Source organism: Stegostoma tigrinum, chromosome 7 (genome assembly GCF_030684315.1).
Source record: "Stegostoma tigrinum isolate sSteTig4 chromosome 7, sSteTig4.hap1, whole genome shotgun sequence".
In the NCBI taxonomy this organism is placed as follows: Eukaryota; Metazoa; Chordata; class Chondrichthyes; order Orectolobiformes; family Stegostomatidae; genus Stegostoma; species Stegostoma tigrinum.
In genome coordinates this window covers 41,888,160-41,907,778 of record NC_081360.1, presented here as the reverse complement: position 1 = coordinate 41,907,778, position 19,619 = coordinate 41,888,160, and the positions used below count along the sequence as shown (strand labels likewise).

The window sequence follows — 19,619 nt, the reverse complement described above, 5'->3', positions numbered from 1 at the left end:
CGTACATTCATTCAAACGAAGGCATAGTACTGCGGGTGCTAGAAATCTTATACATGGAAAACGCTGTAAATACTCAGCAGGTCAGGCATTATCTGTGGAGAGAGAAGCAGAGTTAAAATGTCACCTTTCAATAGAATTGAATAAAGCCAGAGAGAAGGGCTACTGGACACAAAATGTTGACTCTTTCTTTCCACAGATGCTGCCAGATCTGCTGAGTTTTTGTAGCAATTTCTGTTTTTGTTTCAAAGCTAGAAAAATAATAGGTTTATGGTGGTGACAGACAGGGGTGGAGGTGGGGGAAGGGGATAGGACAAAAAGGAAGATTTTTTATTGTGTGGAAGACAGCAGAGATTAAATGACCAAATGCAATCATAAGAATATGAGAAATTGGAACAAGAATAGACTACATATCCCATCAGATCTGCTCTGCCATTAAATAATATCATGGTTGATCTGATTGAGGTTTTAGCTTCACCTTTCCTGCCTTCTTCCCATAACCTTTGATGCTGTCTTCAACAATCCAGCCTCCAATGTTACCTGTGGAAGAAAATTTCAAAGACTAATGACTCTCTGAGGGAAGAAACTCCTTCTCAACTCCATCTTCAATGAGAAATCCCTTACGTATAAACTGTCCTCTCAAGTTCTAGAATCTTTCAGGAGAGGAAACATTCTCCCAGCCAGTGCATTGTCAAGACACACCAGAAAGAATTATGTTCTTGTAAGATCACCTCTCATTCATGTGAACTCCAGTTACCTGAGGCCCAACCCTGTTCAAACTTTCCCCATAAGACAATCCATTCATACCAGAAACTAGACCTGTCTACTTTCTTGTAACTAATTTCAGTGGAAGAATATCCTTCATAAAATAAGATGACCAGAACTCCAGGTGTGGTATCTCCAAGATCCTGGCCATTTGTGGCATTTATTCTGACCTCTGTTTCTTGTTAATCAGCTTGTCCTTTCTCCATACAAATATATCACTGCAAACATCATGAGCTCTCACCTTGTACGTACATTTTTTATGTGTCAACTTGTTAAATACCTTTTGAAAGTCTCAATACACTACATCTACTAGTGCACCTTTATTTGCCTTACTTGTTATATCCTCAATGAATTTTGATAAATTTGACAAATATGCTACCCCTTTCACATTATGTTTGCTTGATTGTATAATAGTTTTCTAAATATCTTGCTAAGTTTACTTATTAATTTGGAAGGACATTTCATTTCACGGATTCTCATATTTTTTAAATGGCAGATATTAGGCTAACTGAGTATCATTTCCAGCTTTCTGTTTATGTCTCTTTCTTGAATAGTGGTGCTACATTTATGGTTTTCCAATCTGCTGGGATATTTCCTGAATCAAAGGAATTTTAGAAGATTTACAGCCAATTCTTCCATTGATCTCTGCAAACACCCTGAGGGTGAATGCCTTTCAGTCCGGGTAACTTGTCAGCTTTTAGTCCCATTAATTTTCCCTGTACTTTTGCCCAAGTGATCATGATTGACTTAAGTTCCTCCCTCCCTTTGGACCCTTGTTTTTTCACTAATCTTGGGATGTTTTCACTGTCTTCTTCTCCGAAGACAGACACAAAGTATTTATTCAAAGTTTCTCATTTCCTGGAGTTTACATGAATGAGAGATGATTTTACAAGAACACTTTCTGGTGTGTCTTGACAATACAACATTATTAATTCCCCAGTTTCACTTTCTCAAGGATCAACACTGACTTCATCTAATGTAAAATACTGTAGATACTAGAAATCTGAAATAAACTGTTTTCTATATAACAACATTCTGGAATTCACTGCTCTCCATGTGATCTCCACTACATTGGGAAAAGCAACACAAACGGGGGTGTGATTTTCACTCCCTGGAGGTAGCAAGGGAGTGAAATAATTGAGCAGGTTGCCTTGTAGGGAATTTGTCCCTTTCTTGCCACCTCTGCATTAAGTGCTGTGTGAGAAGGTCCATGGGCTAACTTGCGATTGCATTAAATTTAAAAAAAAATCAATATTCACTTAAGAACCTTTATTCATCACCTCCACAGTGACCTTCTTCCACAGTGGTTGAGAAATGTGACTAGTATCCAATGGGACTGGTCTGTTCACCAACTGGCTCTATATAAACTGCAAGAACCTCAAAGCTGAAAGGCAATGTTAAGCCCTGAGACCCTTTCTTCCTACCTTCTGAATTCCCATCACTGGCTTTCTTATAGTCAAATCTTCATATCCTTGACCACAGAACAAATGTGAAGAGCCTAGTCAACGCTCCCTCTCCCTGATGTGTCAGAGTCTGAAGCTCATACTTTAGCTCATCAACACTGAGCCAAAAGCTCAATGAGCTGCAAATGTTTACTGCAGATGTGGCTGCTGCCCCAGTTTAGAAAGAGAAAATGGCTTAAAACTCACCCACCAACCATTCTAGCTGCTCATCTTATTTATGCCTCAGAGCATTAGCTCTCAGTTCTCATGACCTGTGTCCCCTTCTCTAGGACTGCTCCTTTTCCTTCAGAAGATCCATACCTCCCCCTTCATTACAGTGAATTTCCTCATAAAAATTCCCTGGTTCAGCACTCAGTTTTCACTGCACTTCATTTCTAGCTGCCAACTTTGTGTGATTTACTGATGGTACAGTACTAAGGAGATTGTATCAGATGAGTTAGAAGAAAGTCTAAAGAAACTGTGAATGGGACAAGCAGAATCATGATCAATAGTCACTGTCCAAAAAAAAAGCAGGGGCCAGAGCTCGTGATCTGAAATTGTTGAACTTTAGGTTGCATTCAAATGACTGTAAAGGGACTAGTGGAAAGTTAGGACTTGTTAAAATAGGTAGGCACACAATATTATTCAGAAATGAGTTCCACTTACCCCAGTGAAGGAATGATAGTATGTTTCCCAGTCATGTATGGCTTAGAGGGAAACAGGTGGCGATATTCCATGAGCCTCTGTTCTGCTGATTTGGAACACTGCTTGAGGTTGAAGACAGAGAGGTCAGAGAACGGCTGCAATTAAAGGTCAGGCAACCAGAAATTCCTGTTCAGGTTTATTGACTCAGTAAGAGATATTTACAAAACTGATGCCAAGTCTTAGTTTGGTCTCCCCCCCAGGTAATACAGGCCGCATAAATTCAAAGAAGGCAAAATTGTTCCATTGTTTCAGCTGAAAGGAATGTTTCTAGCTTTCAATCGATTAAAAGCAGGTAGAAGGGTAAGTGTTGCATGTGCAGCATTTGCACTGGCACGTGCCATTAGAAGGAGAGTCATACTAGAGACAAGGTCAGGAAGGAATGGTCCTTCTGGAATTCTGAAAGCGAAGAGGAAAATATGTTTGGTGTTGGTACTGCGCCGGGCCGGAGGTGATGGCAATGATGCTAGGTGATCCAATGAATACAGAGGCTGGTGAAATGGAAGATGAGGACAAGGGCACCCCATTGTGCTTCCAGAAGCAAGGGAAAGAAATGATAGCAGAAGTTCAGGGTTTGGGGCAGACGTAGTCAATGGTCCCATCAATCAATGGGAGTGATTCCTGAGCTGAAGAGAATATGGCAAGCATTCTGTCCTATACCAGCTCTGGTAAAGTTGAAGAACAGCACCTCACCTTTCAAACAGGCCTTTACAACCCCTGGAAGGAAAATTAAATTCAATAATTTCAGGTCATGATCAATTCACATTTGCTTTGTGGGTAAAGCTGTTGGTAATGATACTGTCATCACCATTTACACCTCCCTCAAGTTCAACCTTTGGTTCTTTAGTTATCCCATAACCATTTCACTTTTGCCTTTTGCCATCACACGTTTTGCCCAATCAATCTCTCTCTTTTCTTCCAGTCTGTCACAAACCTTCCCCTTTACTCTTCTTCTCACTTCCATGCCTCTGTTCTTCATTAAAGCCTGTTACAACTCTGTTATTTTTAAAAGTTCCTGCAAAACTGTATTCTTGCAATAAAATAAACCTTTCCAACCTGCTTGTAAAGGAAAGTTGACTTAATTCACTGTCCCATTTGTCCAATATTTAGCAGAGCTCTGGAATATAAGCAGACCTCAAAATTCAACTCTATCAGAATGTGGCTGGTCTCACTGAAATATTTTGTTCATCTTGTGATAAAATAATCAGATTTGATCAGATTTATTCTTTGCCACATTTTCATAAGCTGAAAAAAGAATGTAATTATCCTTTACAAAGGTAATTCCAGGGTATAATACCCAGCTAGACACAAACTTGCAGTTTCTCATTTTATAACAGCAGAGTAAAATATTAACAGGAACAGGAATTAAGCCAAACTTTGGAGGATAGGATTTAGTTCAGTTTGGCTAACACTGATTCCTAAATCATCATTTCCCTGCTTCTAACTCAACTTTTTCAGCACATTCTATTTCAACGTGCATTTAAAATTTCTTGTCAGGTTCTGCCCTGTGGCAAAATTCATTTAAAACTATCTGCAAATAACTCTGGGATAGGGTTAAATGCTATTAAATGCTCTAATTTTATACAATGATATCTTTAACAGAATAGAAGTGGAAGTTCAATAACATTAAAAAGACAAATGTAGTGCAGCAATAAATGTTTAGATTTGGGCAGGGTAATATTTTGTAATTGTTTTTAAGGCAAAGACTCTAAATAATTGTTCAAGTGGCCTTTCCCTATCAGGGTAGTTTTATCCCTGCTTCACGCTTTCAATTACATCTTATTTTAATTCCCTATATGCTTCTTCAGCTCTTCTCTGAACTGATATTGTTTGCAGGATGTTCATTGGCCATATCGATGTTATTCGTTAAATGTATTTGGGACTGGGTTTTTAATCATTCATCAAGAAATTGAAATGGAAGCTCATTCCTGATCCCAAAGGCAAGCTTCAGCTACACCAATATCAATTTTCAATGCTTCAACCTGCTAAAGGTCAGCAAGGAGTTCAAGAGGGTAGTTCATTACCACCTTCTTGAGGGCAGTTTTGGATGGGCAGCCGGCATTACTCATACCCAATGAAAGAATTAAAAGGAAAACATGAACCAAACATAAGACATATTTTATTAGCTAAGAAGCTTTTGAGAACAACCTCAGATCTGGAAAGATAGCATGTAAATGAAGGGTCTTTCCTCTTAATATTCCAACAAATGGCCTTGCCCCGCCATCTTCGAGAAACTGTTTCTCCAGTCTCAGTGAAGCTTAGTGTCACAGACTTGCCTACCAGCCACGTCACCATCCTGTCTCAGCCCATCAAGACGATGACTGGGGACATAATCCTTTTCCAAACTGACAGTATTACAAACCCATCAGCACATCTCTAATTTGTTACTGCCCAACCCTTTGCAGTACCACCCACACGCACACCGACCCATCGCTCCATCATGATCCATTAATTGTGTTCCTGTTCTCTAGTAGCTATGAAAATTTTCCCAACTGCCATGAAATTGAACCAGGATTATGGTCCACCAGTTACCAACACTCCTACTGATGTTCATTTTTTGTTCACTCAGAGCAAGTTGCAATTGACAGTAATAGTTAGGTATCTATCACAATATATTACAATGTATGGCCCACAGCTCTAACCTGCAATCCATGCTCACCGAAGATTCAACTGGTCACTCATCCCACATTGGCTAGTCAACATCAATCGCCTGCTTAGTGAATTTACTGAAAGTGATTCCAGTTCCCTTTCAACTAACCAACCAACCAACAACATCCCATTTATCATCTGACCTTCTGATATGAATATTCAGCATTTTAGCATGCCTAAGCTATTTAAGTAGCCTTTAGGATACTGTTGCTTTCAGCGTAGTTTGCATGCTGTATATCAAGATCTTCTGCTATCATATTTACTTCATATTGCTACAAGAAAAACAAGTTTTACGTAGAGAAATAGTTTGACATAGGGGCAGCATGTGTGACTCAGTGGTTGCTTCAGAGTGCCAGGAACCCCTGTTCAATTCCAGTCTTGGCAACTATCTGTGTGGAGCTTATACATTCTCCCTGTGAGTGCATCGGTTTCCTCCCACAGTCCAAAGATGTGCAGTATAGGCGGATTGGCCATGCTAAATTGTCCATAGTGTCCAGGAACGTGTAGGCTAGGTGGATTAGCCTTGGTAATGCAGGTTTATGGGGATAGGGCAGGAGTGTGGGTGGGTTGCTGTTAGGAGGGCTGGCGTGGACTTTACAGGTCAAATGGCCTGCTTCCCCACTCTAGGGATTCTATGATTCTACAAAATGTTTGAATCTCCATGTTTCAGTTCTGTGTTCTATTACTGTGTCCTGCTATTGCAAAACAGGTTAAAACACAACATGCTCTAGGCTTTAGACAGCTACAGTTTTGAACTTTCATTACAGTTGCTATCACAGTAAGCATCTAACTTCTTAGAAGTCTGATGGCTGAAGAGTTAGGAATGCCAATTGCACTTTTTTTTCTAGAATTCTTTCTAGTTTCAGTTTGGATATCTCACAAACAGAAGCTTTTGCAAAGTACAGAGTTAATCACAGAAGATTAGCGGGAAGAGGTGTTTCAGATAAAAACTTTGGAGAAACATTAAATGATTATTCTCTGGTTGTTATCTCCGTGATTTTGTTTGTAAAGTTCAAACTTTGAGTTAATAGTTGAAGAGGATGATGTTGTATGTCACACTCTGGGTTGAAAGAATAGCATCCAATTCAGGGATTTCATTTTAATAAAGATCTAAAAGGCTTCAATGAAAGCTCTGCCTTGCGGCCGTTACTTGAACTCCAGATTAATTGAGTCCCTATAGAAAATATCCTACTGAACCTTATCCAAATACCATATAATATCTAGTTTTCAAGTCAATATTATAACATTACACGTCAAATTACAAGACGATTATTGTAAAAGTTAGACTCAAACCACTATTTACTCTATATTGTATTTGTGGATAACTTATTTCTTAACCAACAAAGCAGAACTTTTCCAGTCCAAACAGATTCCTAGCTCTCAAGGATTTACTTACTTTCCTCCCAGACTAGTAATTGTTAAGCCCAAAACTATATTTCGCAATGAGGGATTTTTGTTCTGCAATTCTCCGTCTAGTCTAGCTAATCAAATCTTCAAAACTTGTTTCAAAACCACATGTTTTTGATCTTTTCAATCCACGTGTGAACCCCAGCTGTGATCCTGTGTAGTGAATTCTACAGACTTTTGGCTTTTGGCAGCTAATTCTCTCCCAGATCCTAACAGACTAACCGTGTCCAAGAGCTTCAGGAGTATCTTTAAAATTCTTCTTTTTTCCCTCATTTCTTCATGGGATGTGAGCATCTCTACCTAAGCCAGCATTTATTGCCCATATCTAACTACCCTTGAGATGTTCATGTTGAGCTGTCTTCTTGAACCTCTACAATCCTTGTGGTGTAAGTACACAGTGTTGTAAGGAAATGAGTTCCAGGGTGTTGGCTGAGCAAAAATGAAGGAACAGCAATACATTTGTTTTGCAAGTCAGGATAGTGTATGGCACAATGGTCTTCCCATGTACCTGCTCCCCATGTTCCTCTAGATGATTGAGGTTGTTGGTTTGGAAGGTACTGACATGAGAACCTTTGAGGTTACTGCAGTGCATCTTATACTTAGTACACTCTGTTGCCACTCTATGTTGATGGTGCAGAGATTGTATGTGGAAACTGGAGATTGAGGTGCCAGTCAAACAGACTAATTTGTCCTGAATGGAGTCGAGCGTCTTTACTGTTTTTTGAACTGCATTCATCCTAGTAAGTGGTTCCAGCAAACATTCTATCACACTCCTCAGTTATACCGTGTAGATGGAGGACAGACAGTGGGGATGCAGGAGAATTTCCACCCTCAGATCTGTTCTTGTGACCACAGTATCTAGCTACTAGTCAACAGTAATCTGCAGGCTGTGATTGTGGAGAATTTAGTAATGCCATTGAATGTCAAGGACCAATTATGAGATTGTTTCTTATTTGAGATGGCCATTGTCTGCCATTTATGTGGTGCAAGTATTATTTATCATTGAATAGTCCGATCCCAGATATTGTCCAGGTCTTGCTGCAAATTAATATGAGTTTCTTCAGTGCCCGAGGAGTCACAATGGTGCTGAACATTGTGCAATCATCAGCGAACATTCCCACTTCTGACTTTACAATGGGGAGAAATCTTTGAAGCAAGTGAAGATGGTTGGCCCTAGAACATATCCTGAGGCACTCCTGCAGTGATGTCCTGGGAGTGAGTTAATGATCTCCAACAACTGCAACCATCTTTCTTTTTGCTAGGTATGATTCTAACCATTGGAGAGTTTTCCATCTCTTTCCCATCGTTTCTCCTTTTGCCAGGGCTCCTTGATGCTCAGTCAAATGTTGCCTTGGTGCCAAGTACACTTGCTCTTGCCTCACCTCTGGAGATCAGCTCTTTTGACAATGTCCTGAAATCCTGACTCATTTTTGTCATAGAATCATAGAGTTATACAGCACGGAAACAGACCCTTCATTCCAACTCATCCATGCCAATCAGATATTCTGAATTAATCTTGTCCCATTTGCTAACGTTTGGCCTTTCTATTCATGTACCCACTCAAATGCCTTTTAAATATTAAGAAAGTAAATTAATAGTTTAAAGCATACCTGTTTATAACCTGACATTTCTCAGCGCCGTTCTGAAACTTTGGAGACTCACAGTCTAATTATTGTCAATATACAGAATGCTTCCATTGTATCTAAGTATATACACCTTATATCCTCTTCCCAATAAAACAATCTGGGCCCCTTAACATCTAACAAACAGACCACCCAGGCTTACTATCAGGCAGATTTTAGAAAAGACCGCATGGCTCTAAAATAAAGAAAAAGTCACAACATATAAATGTCATAACTGTAAAATTGTACATCAGAGAGGAAGCTGAAAGTATTTTGTCAATTACAACCAGCCCCATGGCATGTGGTATGCACAAAATCCACTTGAGACTGCATGTGTATTTTTGTCATACAATGTCAATGGCCAGTTTCATGTGTCCCGTTTCAGGCCTTAGTACATTAGAGGCTGGAGTTGGAGCCTTGACAGTGCTTTAGCCCTGTGCAATTATCAGCCACTGCTCAAAAATCCCAAACAATTTTTTTGACATAAGTGGGTGGGCCCCTCCACATCCATCAGCTGATTGCAATTCTTATGTGCAAATGGATATTGCTGAATAGATGCAGTTACCAAGAGACTTTTTTTGGTTCACTTATCTGAACAATGGGGAATAAAGGTTTCAACAAAATCCCTTTCACAAAAGCTTGCTGGCTGCATTTTTTCAGACCTAACTGAGCATGTGCCTGTAAGGCACCATCTTTACAATTTTCCAAGTTCACTGGGTAGCCTGGGAAATAGTAGCGAGGAGAGGAATGTGTCAGGCAGCTTAAGATAGGATAAAAGTGACATTAAATATTTTAGTTATTGTTCATATTCTAATAAAACAGGAAGGAATTTCCCCTTTCGATAGGAAGAGTTTAATCACTGAGCTTTATGCAGAAAACCTTGGAGTAGCTGGACTCACCTTGTTGCAATAATCTTAGTAAGTAAGAAAAGAACTAAACCCTCGGAAGGGGACAGGCAATGATTCTTTTTTCTCTCTCAGTTGCATGCCTTGATGGCCTATTGATTTATGAACTGTTATCTGGAGAGTAATCACTGGTCTTCCTAAAGGAAAGCAGCTTTTCCTGCACCGGTCACAACTTACTGAAGCAGACATACAATATGATTTGTAATTCAGTGTTGAGAAAATGTGTTGTCATTGCAGTGGCCACTCCATCACATGGCTTTGAACAGTTATTTCTATCACAGTTGCAGGAGCAGAAAAGGTAGTTCCCCTTAAATGTAATGATGAGGTGCCTCATTCGTTCTCAAGAAGTTCACAGCAGCAACAGACAGAAACAGACACAGATGAGCAAATTTTGAAACCACGACGGAAAAACACTCCCTTTCAGCGCCAGCCACCACTCACGACAGGTAGATTTTCTGTTACATGTTAAGAAAGATTATGAATCCTGCTGTTTTATTTTAGAACCTGGGTTCTTTATAACAGAAGGGACACAATCATCTACATGTACTTCACAAATAATACTGTAAGCATTGCCAGAGATGATTTTTTTTGCTAATTTAACATTGCTACTAGCTTGTGAACATGCAAGTTGTAACAGTTTCAAATTAAATTAGTTCTCAGTGAGATAAGCTTAATATCAAATTCACTTCTGATTTATTTTGCTTTCACCACTGACTTAAGCAAAATGAAAACAATCGAAGTAATTATCACTGAAATAATGCGTAAAATTAAGGGACGAAGAATAGAATTGAAGTACAAATAGCCTTCCATTTAAATAGAAGGTAAGAAATTAAAGCTTAGATCTAGCCATCAAACATTTAAAAAATGGAACTTCTTCACAGCAGCTCCTGTCTGGTTCTTATGATTTTGTCAGAAGTGCAGTGGAAACCTGTTTTAGTTTTGTAAACTTCCAGCAAAGTTTACAGCAGTGGAGCAGGAGGAGCTTTCAGTATGTTCCCAAACTCTGTAAATTTAGTCAAAGATAGAAGAAAATTGAATTGAGATAACCTGTACTCCCATCAGGGTGTCATCTTGGTTGCAAAATGTTGTCTACACGATGCACTTCCAACATAGTCCATGCTGTAATAGTGATGACATTAGAGTGGGCATTAGATGCACAAGTAGAAGTGGGCATATTGTGAATTCATTTGGCATTTAGTACTAATTTAACACCAGCTATCATTTTTGACCCATTACTTGGTGCTGGGGAAGCAATCATCTCTCACATCCCCCAACTTGATGTCCACTTAGAACGTAGAACATAGAACTGTACAGCACAGTACTGGCCCTTCGGCCCACAATGTTGTGTCCAACTTTTACCCTAAACCTAAGGTCTTTCTAACCTCTACCCCTACTTATACTATCATCCACATGCCTGTCTATTAGCCACTAGAACAGGCTCTCTTTGCCATGAGACAGCTTTAGATAATATCTCCTCCGGACGAAGAGAAGAAGCTGCAATAACAGTAAAGTTGCCATAGCCTTACTGGACCATAGGGCTGTTCCCCTATTAGAGAGAGACAATTGATAGTTGTTTAATCCAACGGTCACTACACCTCTGATGAGAGGATAGATTGAGAAGAAGAGTCCTCAGCCAGTGCAGGAATTGAACCCATGCTATTGGCTAACTCTGCATCACAAACTAGCCATCCAGCCAACTAAGCTAACCGAGCCACGAAAGTAGAGTGAACATGGGGTGTTGCCAGGGTAGCAGGCTTCCTCATAATGTAGGAGGTTATTAACTGTGCGCACTTAGATTTTCATGCATCACATTTAGTGTTGAGATCCATTGGACTAGCAGAGGGTCCCACCATCTATTGGTACAGTTAATGTGTAATCATGTTCAGCATATGCAGCAAGTGAATGCTCAGTATATTGGCGGCACTGGTAATGCTGTTAAATTGTGCAAGTCCATTGTTCCATCAGTATTTGCGCTGTACGTAAAACTGGAGAGAAACCATTGTCACCAAGGACTATGCACCTTCTGTATGATTCCAGTGCACATCAGAACTGCATCAAATAGACTGTTGGTGCGCTTAAGAAAAATTTTCACTGCCTGGACAGCTCCAGAGGAATCCTGCAAGACTTTCAGGAGCACATGTCATGTTGAATTGTTGTATTTTATGTCCTGCACAGTTGACAATCTATATTCCAAACTGTTACCTCATGTGATGAGTAACTGAGGAGGAGAAGAAAGTAGGAAGAGGAAGAAAGCAGGAGAAAGCCAATATATTAGGAGCAGGAAAACTGATGTTTCAAGCCTAGTCCCCTCATCAGAAATGGGGGAGAGGAAAAGGGTTCTGAAATAAATAGGGAGAGAGGGGGAGGTGGATTGAAGATGGATAGAGGAGAAGGTAGGTGCAGAGGAGATGAAGGCGGAGGAAAAACTGCTCAATGTCCAAACATGAGCGGTATTCGTTGATGTATGGGTGGAGGGGGACAAAGGTGATCCCCTGACTGAGGACTGACCGTTCGTCCTCAGTAAGGGGGAAGTCTGGGGGGATGGTGACGACTCGGTAGGTCTCAGTGTTGCTGTCTCCTCTGGAGCTGCTGGCTGTGGAGGCCGTGGGTGGAGCGACGTCGGTGTCGGCTGTGGGCAGGGTTGCGTAGGCGGTGGGGGTGGGCGGAGGTGGATTGGTGGTGGTGGGCGGAGTTGGATCGGCGATGGTGGGCGGAGTTCTTCCGAATTGTTTTGCTTCTGTTTTTGTTTTTAGATTTCCAACATCCATAGTTCTTTTTTTTTAATTAAATGGGTTCCAATAATTTGTTTTTTTTTAAATGCAGCAGCTCTTTCCATAATCCTTGCTTTAACACAGTCCTTTTCCATTTTAATTTACTGTGCCAACCAATCAGGATGTTTTTGAATCCTTCACCATGAAATCTGCCATATGCAACAAGATTCATGCATGACTTTAGCCTTTGATGGCCTTGTATCTGCTTTACCCCTTATCCCTCCTGTGGCATTTATGCTGAGTAACTCACCCTATGCAGATCCTGGTCCTGCTCTACCTTTTATAGTACGTATAGTGGCTTTACCCAGGCAGTTAGCTCCAAGTGTTAGACCAAATGGCAGTGTTTCATCATCAGTTTCTTCTTTCTCTTGCACTTGAAGCTCCTGCACCATTGCCAGGTCGGGTGCTAATTCCTGGTGACTTGAAAGTGTATATTTTGGCAAAGAAGGAGTTGAAAACAAGAGTTGCATTCTAAATCATCTGCAGCTCATTAATGAGAAGTGATTATGGAATGAGAGAGAAGCATGATGTGAGAAAAAAGGTTATGTAGGAAAATCTCGTAATCTTCAATTGTTTCACTTCTGCTTGTTGTAACCTCAGACATGATTCTTTCATGATGTAATGTGCCATGTCTTCCACTGGGGTTAGGACTTGCAGGCATATCTATTTCATACTTAACCAGCATGACAAAGAAGATTGTATCACTGAATGTGATGTGATCCATTTGAGTAGTACGCCTATGTTTGACAGCTGGTAGTGTGAACAAACATGGAGTTGTGAGTATGAATCTTTTAGCAGTTTTTAGTGTGTAAGGATAAGGTGAATGCATGGATATTAAGTTTGAGATTGGGATTGCTCGTAGTTGACTGAATGGGTAATGGTGAATTAGGCAGTCCTTCAGGCTATTTATTTGATTTACAAGAATATAGTATTTAAAAATATATTTACCAATTTTGACCATTGTTGTGACATCATTGCATTCTTTTAGCACTGCAAACCAGTCTTAGGAGCTTCACTGCTGTTATACTTTCCAGTGGCTATAAGCTCCAATTAACTAGCTGTGTGGATGCAGAACTGGATCACAGAATCACAGATTTGTTACAGTACAGAAAGAGGCAATTTGGCCCATCGTCAGGCCCTTAAATAGCAGATAGGCCACCCCAAGGCTCCACATATTCCTTTTTCTGTTTAATTGCAGGGGTGGACAGGAATGCAAAAGGGCACAGTCCATGCTGAAGTTTGCATGCACAGTCACCTTCAAATCTGTCTAGAGGAGGTGGGAAGAGGCGGGAATGCATAATCCAGCAGCGTCTTTTTCTAACAATAGCTACTTTCAATGCAGATGACAAAACACATATTTTGGTTACCTGATTGCATGTAAAAAGGACCTATTAACAGATTTAGAAACAAGATCTTTCATTCTCTACTTTAACAATACTGCATGCAATGCATCAGTGATAATGGGAACTGCAGATGCTGGAGAATCCAAGATAATAAAATGTGAGGTTGGATGAACACAGCAGGCCCAGCAGCATCTCAGGAGCACAAAAGCTGACGTTTCATCAGAAGGGTCTGATGAAGGGTCTAGGCCCGAAACGTCAGCTTTTGTGCTCCTGAGATGCTGCTGGGCCTGCTGTGTTCATCCAGCCTCACATTTTATTATCTTGCATGCAATGCATGTTGGCTTATAAGAGTTGTACTCTCTCCACCTACATTACCAGATTCTCATGTAGCCAGGCCTACGGTGCCCGTGAAACTAGACAGTGTCAATTACATTTTTGACAGTGTTTGTTTTTAAATTGTCACATTTATGTAATCATATAATTTTCATGCAGATTTTGTGAAAATATTTATCAGTGTATCCATTTCACAATTGCTTTCCCTAAAACATCGCTTTTAGAGACCTCAATTTTCGCCATGATGGCCAAATGCTCTGTTGTGATAAAACAGAGTTGGAAATCCTAAGTCTTGTCCCTGAACTAGGCATTTCTCATTTTCATGGCAGTGGGCCATGGTATATGCATGTGTGGCTCTCCAAGGCAGCAATGCATTTAAATGACCAACTGGCCATAAGGAAGTCTGATTTTGGAGTCCCTGGAATCTGAAATGCATGGTGTGGGGCTGAGGCCTGGTAATTGCAAGTCTATTTGCAATGGATTTCTCTTGAATAGCCATGGTACCTATTGAAGAACGAAGGAACTCCGGTGGATTTGGTTGCAGCAATTAGAGTGGGGATTAGGATCCTTTTGAGGGTCAGATACCAGACTTCCTTTTGGGGCTCTATCAAAGATGTCTTGCCTGGTGGACTCAGGGTTTGTTAATTGAAAAAGATTGTATGTAAACCCTTGTAATTGTCCAGCTTGCTCAGAATGTTAACAGTTGGTTGTTGGTCTGTCTGGACAAGTCAGCAAGTGTCAAAATGCATACCTATGAATAGGAGTCATTTTCTCTGTAGAGTGTAGCACTTAACGTTGACATTTATGTAACAAAACTATATTTTTCTCCTCTCTGCATGAATACTCAAACGTTTGATTGGCAGATGAAAGGAGAAAGGTGGTGGGTGGAATTATATGTAAAGTTAGTACAGGAGTATGAGCATAATGGGGAATGGGTAGAAGATATTAGGTTGCATGGGCCATGGGTGAGGCTGAGGGATTGTGAGGATGTGAAGGGGCTGAGGGATATATGATGTAATGAATGGAGGAAAGTTTTATCTTTCTTTCCTTTTGGGTAAGTAAGGTATACCTTAGGGGCTGAGACCTGAATATATTTGGTGGAAGTAAAGCACCATTTTGAGAGAATTCAAGGCACTTGCATGTTGAGAAAAGATATGAAAGTGCATAGCAAGTGCACAAACTTATTGAGACTGGCAAAATTGTTAAGATGCTGTTCCAACAAAAGAAATGTATTTAAAAACAAAACAATCCTAGCTATTTCAATATGCCTGTTTAAATAAAACCATAATAGGATCTGTGCCGTGACTGTTTTATTATCCTGATGTACTTATGTAAGGTATGATGTGTCTAGATAGAACGCAAAACAATTTTCACTGTATCTCATGCCATGTAACAATAATAAGGCAATACAAATTGAATCAAAATTTTCAATAATAACATAACCAGTAGGTAGGTGACTTTCCATCGAGTAAGGAGTTTGGTAATTAATCCCTATGCTCGGCATTAGGTGAGTTGATTTGGTATGGGAAGGTGAAGAGTTGTAAATAGGATGTATGAGTTGGCATTGAGTTGTATTAAGAGTAGTAAAAGGCCATGAGATGATCATGAGCATTGTCATATGATGGAGCATGGGACATTTGTATTTGCATAGGGAGTATAAGGGACTACTGGGTATGGGTGGATCAACATAAAGTGGCAAGGGGACATGAGGGGCCATGGGTGGTCAGTAATAGGTCATAGGTTGGCTTGGATAAGGTATAGAGAATGAGGGGGTGAACTGCACTGCAAACATTCCTCCAGCCTTAAGAATGTCACTACTGTCTATTTCCTACCAATCAACCAATTTTGTATCTGTGTTGCTACTATTCCTTTTATATCAAGACCTACAACAGTCTTCACAAGTCTGCTGTGCGGCACTGGGCCAAATGCTTTCTGGAACCTTAGTAGACCACATCAATACTCTTTCCCTCATGAATGTTTTCTGTTACCTCTTCAAAAACTCCAGCAAGTTAGTGAAACATAGTTTCCCCTTTAGAAATCCACGTTGACTCTTCCTAATTAGTCCATCTTTTTCCACGTGACTACAAGTTCTATCCTGAATAATTGTTTCCCCTCCACCTAAGTTAAACCACTGGCCTGTAATTGCTGGGATTATTCTTTCTTAAGCAGGGCCATAATATTGGTAATTCTCAAGTTTTTTGTCCTCCCCACCTACCCACCCCTAGTCCAAGGGTCGACTGAAAAATTATGGCCAGTGCTCCTGCAATCTATACCCTAATTTCCTATTTCCTTCAAAATCCTTGGATGTATCTCATTTGGTTTGGGTGCCTTATTAACATAAATAGCAACAATCTATCCAAAATATCTTCCTTATTAATTTTGCACTATTGTAATAATAGTGTTTCGTCTTTCATTCCTCCCCGTGCAAATTCTTCCTCTTTTGTAAAGACGACTGGAAAGTATTAATTTAAAGTCAGAAACGATTTCTGAACAGGGATCACAACCTGAAATGTCAACTTTCCTGCTCCTCTGATGCTGCCTGGCCTGCTGTGTTCTAACAGCTCCATACAATGTTATCTTTAAGTTTGGTCAATTCTTTTTTGCATCCTAATTTGTTGTCTACACAAATTCATCAATAAGACTGGCTGCTTATCCTGCGTGATGACACCCTGTTCACCAGTGATCCCCTATAGTTAATATAGTTCTTTGCTCAGAGAGTAGTAAGGGAATGGAACACTTTGCCTGCAACGGTAGTAGGTTCGCCAACTTTAGCTACATTTAAGTCGTCATTGGACAAGCATATGGACGTACATGAAATAGTGTAGGTTAGATGGGCTTGAGATCGGTATGACAGGTCGGCACAACATCGAGGGCCGAAGGGCCTGTACTGTGCTGTAATGTTCTATGTTCTATGTTCTATGTAATACAATGATGAAATTGACATCAGGAAAGGTGAAATCCACATTAGAGATTGCAAGTTATTTCTGGGCAACTTAGTTCAAAGTAGACCCTGTTGTTTTACCATCGTGTGAGAAGTGCTGATCAAAGAGGTTTTTTTTAACATGAATAAGAATATAGGTTTGAATGTGGTTGGATTTTTTGTTTAGCCTTGGAAAAATGTGAACCCCTCAAGAAACCTGCTACAATCAACCAATTTCTACATTTGTTGCCTATACATTAAGCTGTGTGTGTATGTGCAATCCTTTCCAGAGAAATGAGTTGTCAATTCCAGTATTCCAGCAGACAATAACATGATTTTTGCAATTTTACTTTATATCTAGCTTCCAGGAACTCCTCTTTGAACTCAAGGAAAAAGCATGGCGGTAATTAAAAGGCCATAAGTGATAATTGCGAATTGTGTTGATAATTACTGTCTCCACAACAGTGCTTTCCTCTCTCCTTATGTGAAAGCCTTGTTCATAGAATTGTGCGGAGAAGTTACTTTTCCAAGGTAATAAAATGTGAGGCTGGATGAACACAGCAGGCCAAGCAGCATCTCAGGAGCACAAAAGCTGACGTTTCGGGCCTAGACCCTTCATCAGAGAGGGGGATGGGGGGAGGGAACTGGAATAAATAGGGAGAGAGGGGGAGGCGGACCGAAGATGGAGAGTAAAGAAGATAGGTGGAGAGGGTGTAGGTGGGGAGGTAGGGAGGGGATAGGTCAGTCCAGGGAAGACGGACAGGTCAAGGAGGTGGGATGAGGTTAGTAGGTAGCTGGGGGTGCGGCTTGGGGTGGGAGGAAGGGATGGGTGAGAGGAAGAACCGGTTAGGGAGGCAGAGACAGGTTGGACTGGTTTTGGGATGCAGTGGGTGGGAGGGAAGAGCTGGGCTGGTTGTGTGGTGCAGTGGGGGGAGGGGATGAACTGGGCTGGTTTAGGGATGCAGTAGGGGAAGGGGAGATTTTGAAACTGGTGAAGTCCACATTGATACCATATGGCTGCAGGGTTCCCAGGCGGAATATGAGTTGCTGTTCCTGCAACCTTCGGGTGGCATCATTGTGGCAGTGCAGGAGGCCCATGATGGACATTCAATGTGGACTTCACCAGTTTCAAAATCTCCCCTTCCCCTACTGCATCCCTAAACCAGCCCAGTTCATCCCCTCCCCCCACTGCACCACACAACCAGCCCAGCTCTTCCCCCCCACCCATTGCATCCCAAAACCAGTCCAACCTGTCTCTGCCTCCCTAACCGGTTCTTCCTCTCACCCATCCCTTCCTCCCACCCCAAGCCGCACCCCCAGCTACCTACTAACCTCATCCCACCTCCTTGACCTGTCCGTCTTCCCTGGACTGACCTATCCCCTCCCTACCTCCCCACCTACACCCTCTCCACCTATCTTCTTTACTCTCCATCTTCGGTCCGCCTCCCCCTCTCTCCCTATTTATTCCAGTTCCCTCCCCCCATCCCCCTCTCTGATGAAGGGTCTAGGCCCGAAACGTCAGCTTTTGTGCTCCTGAGATGCTGCTTGGCCTGCTGTGTTCAACCAGCCTCACATTTTATTATCTTGGAATCTCCAGCATCTGCAGTTCCCATTATCTCTGATACTTTTCCATGGTGTTGTCTGCACTTTAGAGGTTTGTACATCTGGCAATTTGAAGCTCTACTCATGTTATTTTACTTTGGACATTTGATGTAGATAAAAATGCCCAGCAGAAGTGGGAGCAGCAACAGGTCTGCTGCTCGGAGATTTGCAGCTCTTGGGAAGAGGTGCAATTAACGAAGATGTGTAGCTAGTAAGAGACTATATTGGTTGAACATGGTAGACAGGTACAGAATAAGACTCCTTAACATGTTGAAACATTAATGTCACAGGGACCTGAGGGTGCCATGCTAGCTGGGAACTGATATTTCCAGCATTCTAGAGCACAGCTGTGTCAAGTAAACCTGGGCTTCATGCTTTACCACTGTCTGCAAAAGTTACTAACATCCTCACTAACTTGTTGGCAGCCTTTGATGTGATTATGACTCAATCCTCCAGCAATGCTTCTCCATTGTTATCCAGCTGAGTGAGATTACCTTGCCCTGGTTCTGTTCTTATTTACCTAGTCATCATCTGCAATGACTTTACGTCCCACTCCCACACTGTAACCTCTGGCTTCCACCAGGACTGATTCTTGACCATATCCTATTTCTAAGCTACATGCTGCCACTTGACAACAGCATTTGAATACACAATGTTAGTTTTCACTTGTATGCTAATGCCACCAAAATCTATCTCACTATCATCTGTCTCAACTCCTCCACTCTTGCTGAATTACAAGACTGCTCATTCCCAACATCCTATATGAAAACAAAACAGATGTAGTTTCCCACTAAGCATTGAGAAGCGCGAAGAAGCCATTGTCTTTGATCGCTACAACAAGCTCCTTTTCCTAATGACTGACTTCATCCCACTAAATTGGCAACTGTCTGATGCTACAAGAAATGGTTGTCATAATTAGTCATGAGATGAATTCTGACCTTGTATCACCTCATTTCGACCTGCTGCTGAAATCCTCATCCATTCCTTTACTCTTTTTACTAGATTTGATTTTCACAGTGCACTCCTAGCACAATTGTTGTAATGTTGAAGGCATCTGAACCTCATTTTTGCTATTCATACTCTTATTTACTTATCAGCACTCTGTCCTCTGGCCTAAACTGGTTCCTAATTGAGCAACAGCCGTCTTCTTATCTTCATAAT

At 41.1% G+C, this 19,619-nt stretch overlaps 1 protein-coding gene across 4 annotated transcripts in view; it reads left to right on the top strand.

Moving 5' to 3' along the window:
• ppp1r1c (protein phosphatase 1, regulatory (inhibitor) subunit 1C) overlaps positions 1-19,619 on the top strand; it is a 118,157-nt gene that overhangs the window by 83,885 nt on the left and 14,653 nt on the right. For 3 of the 4 annotated variants that reach the window (XM_048534615.2, XM_048534613.2, XM_059647663.1), the window contains one exon: positions 9,771-9,935. The exons of the other annotated variant lie outside the window; for it this stretch is intronic. In XM_048534615.2, coding sequence (XP_048390572.1) covers positions 9,771-9,935 — 165 coding nt within the window. The remainder of the gene's footprint in view (positions 1-9,770; positions 9,936-19,619) is intronic. 4 annotated transcript variants of the gene reach the window in all.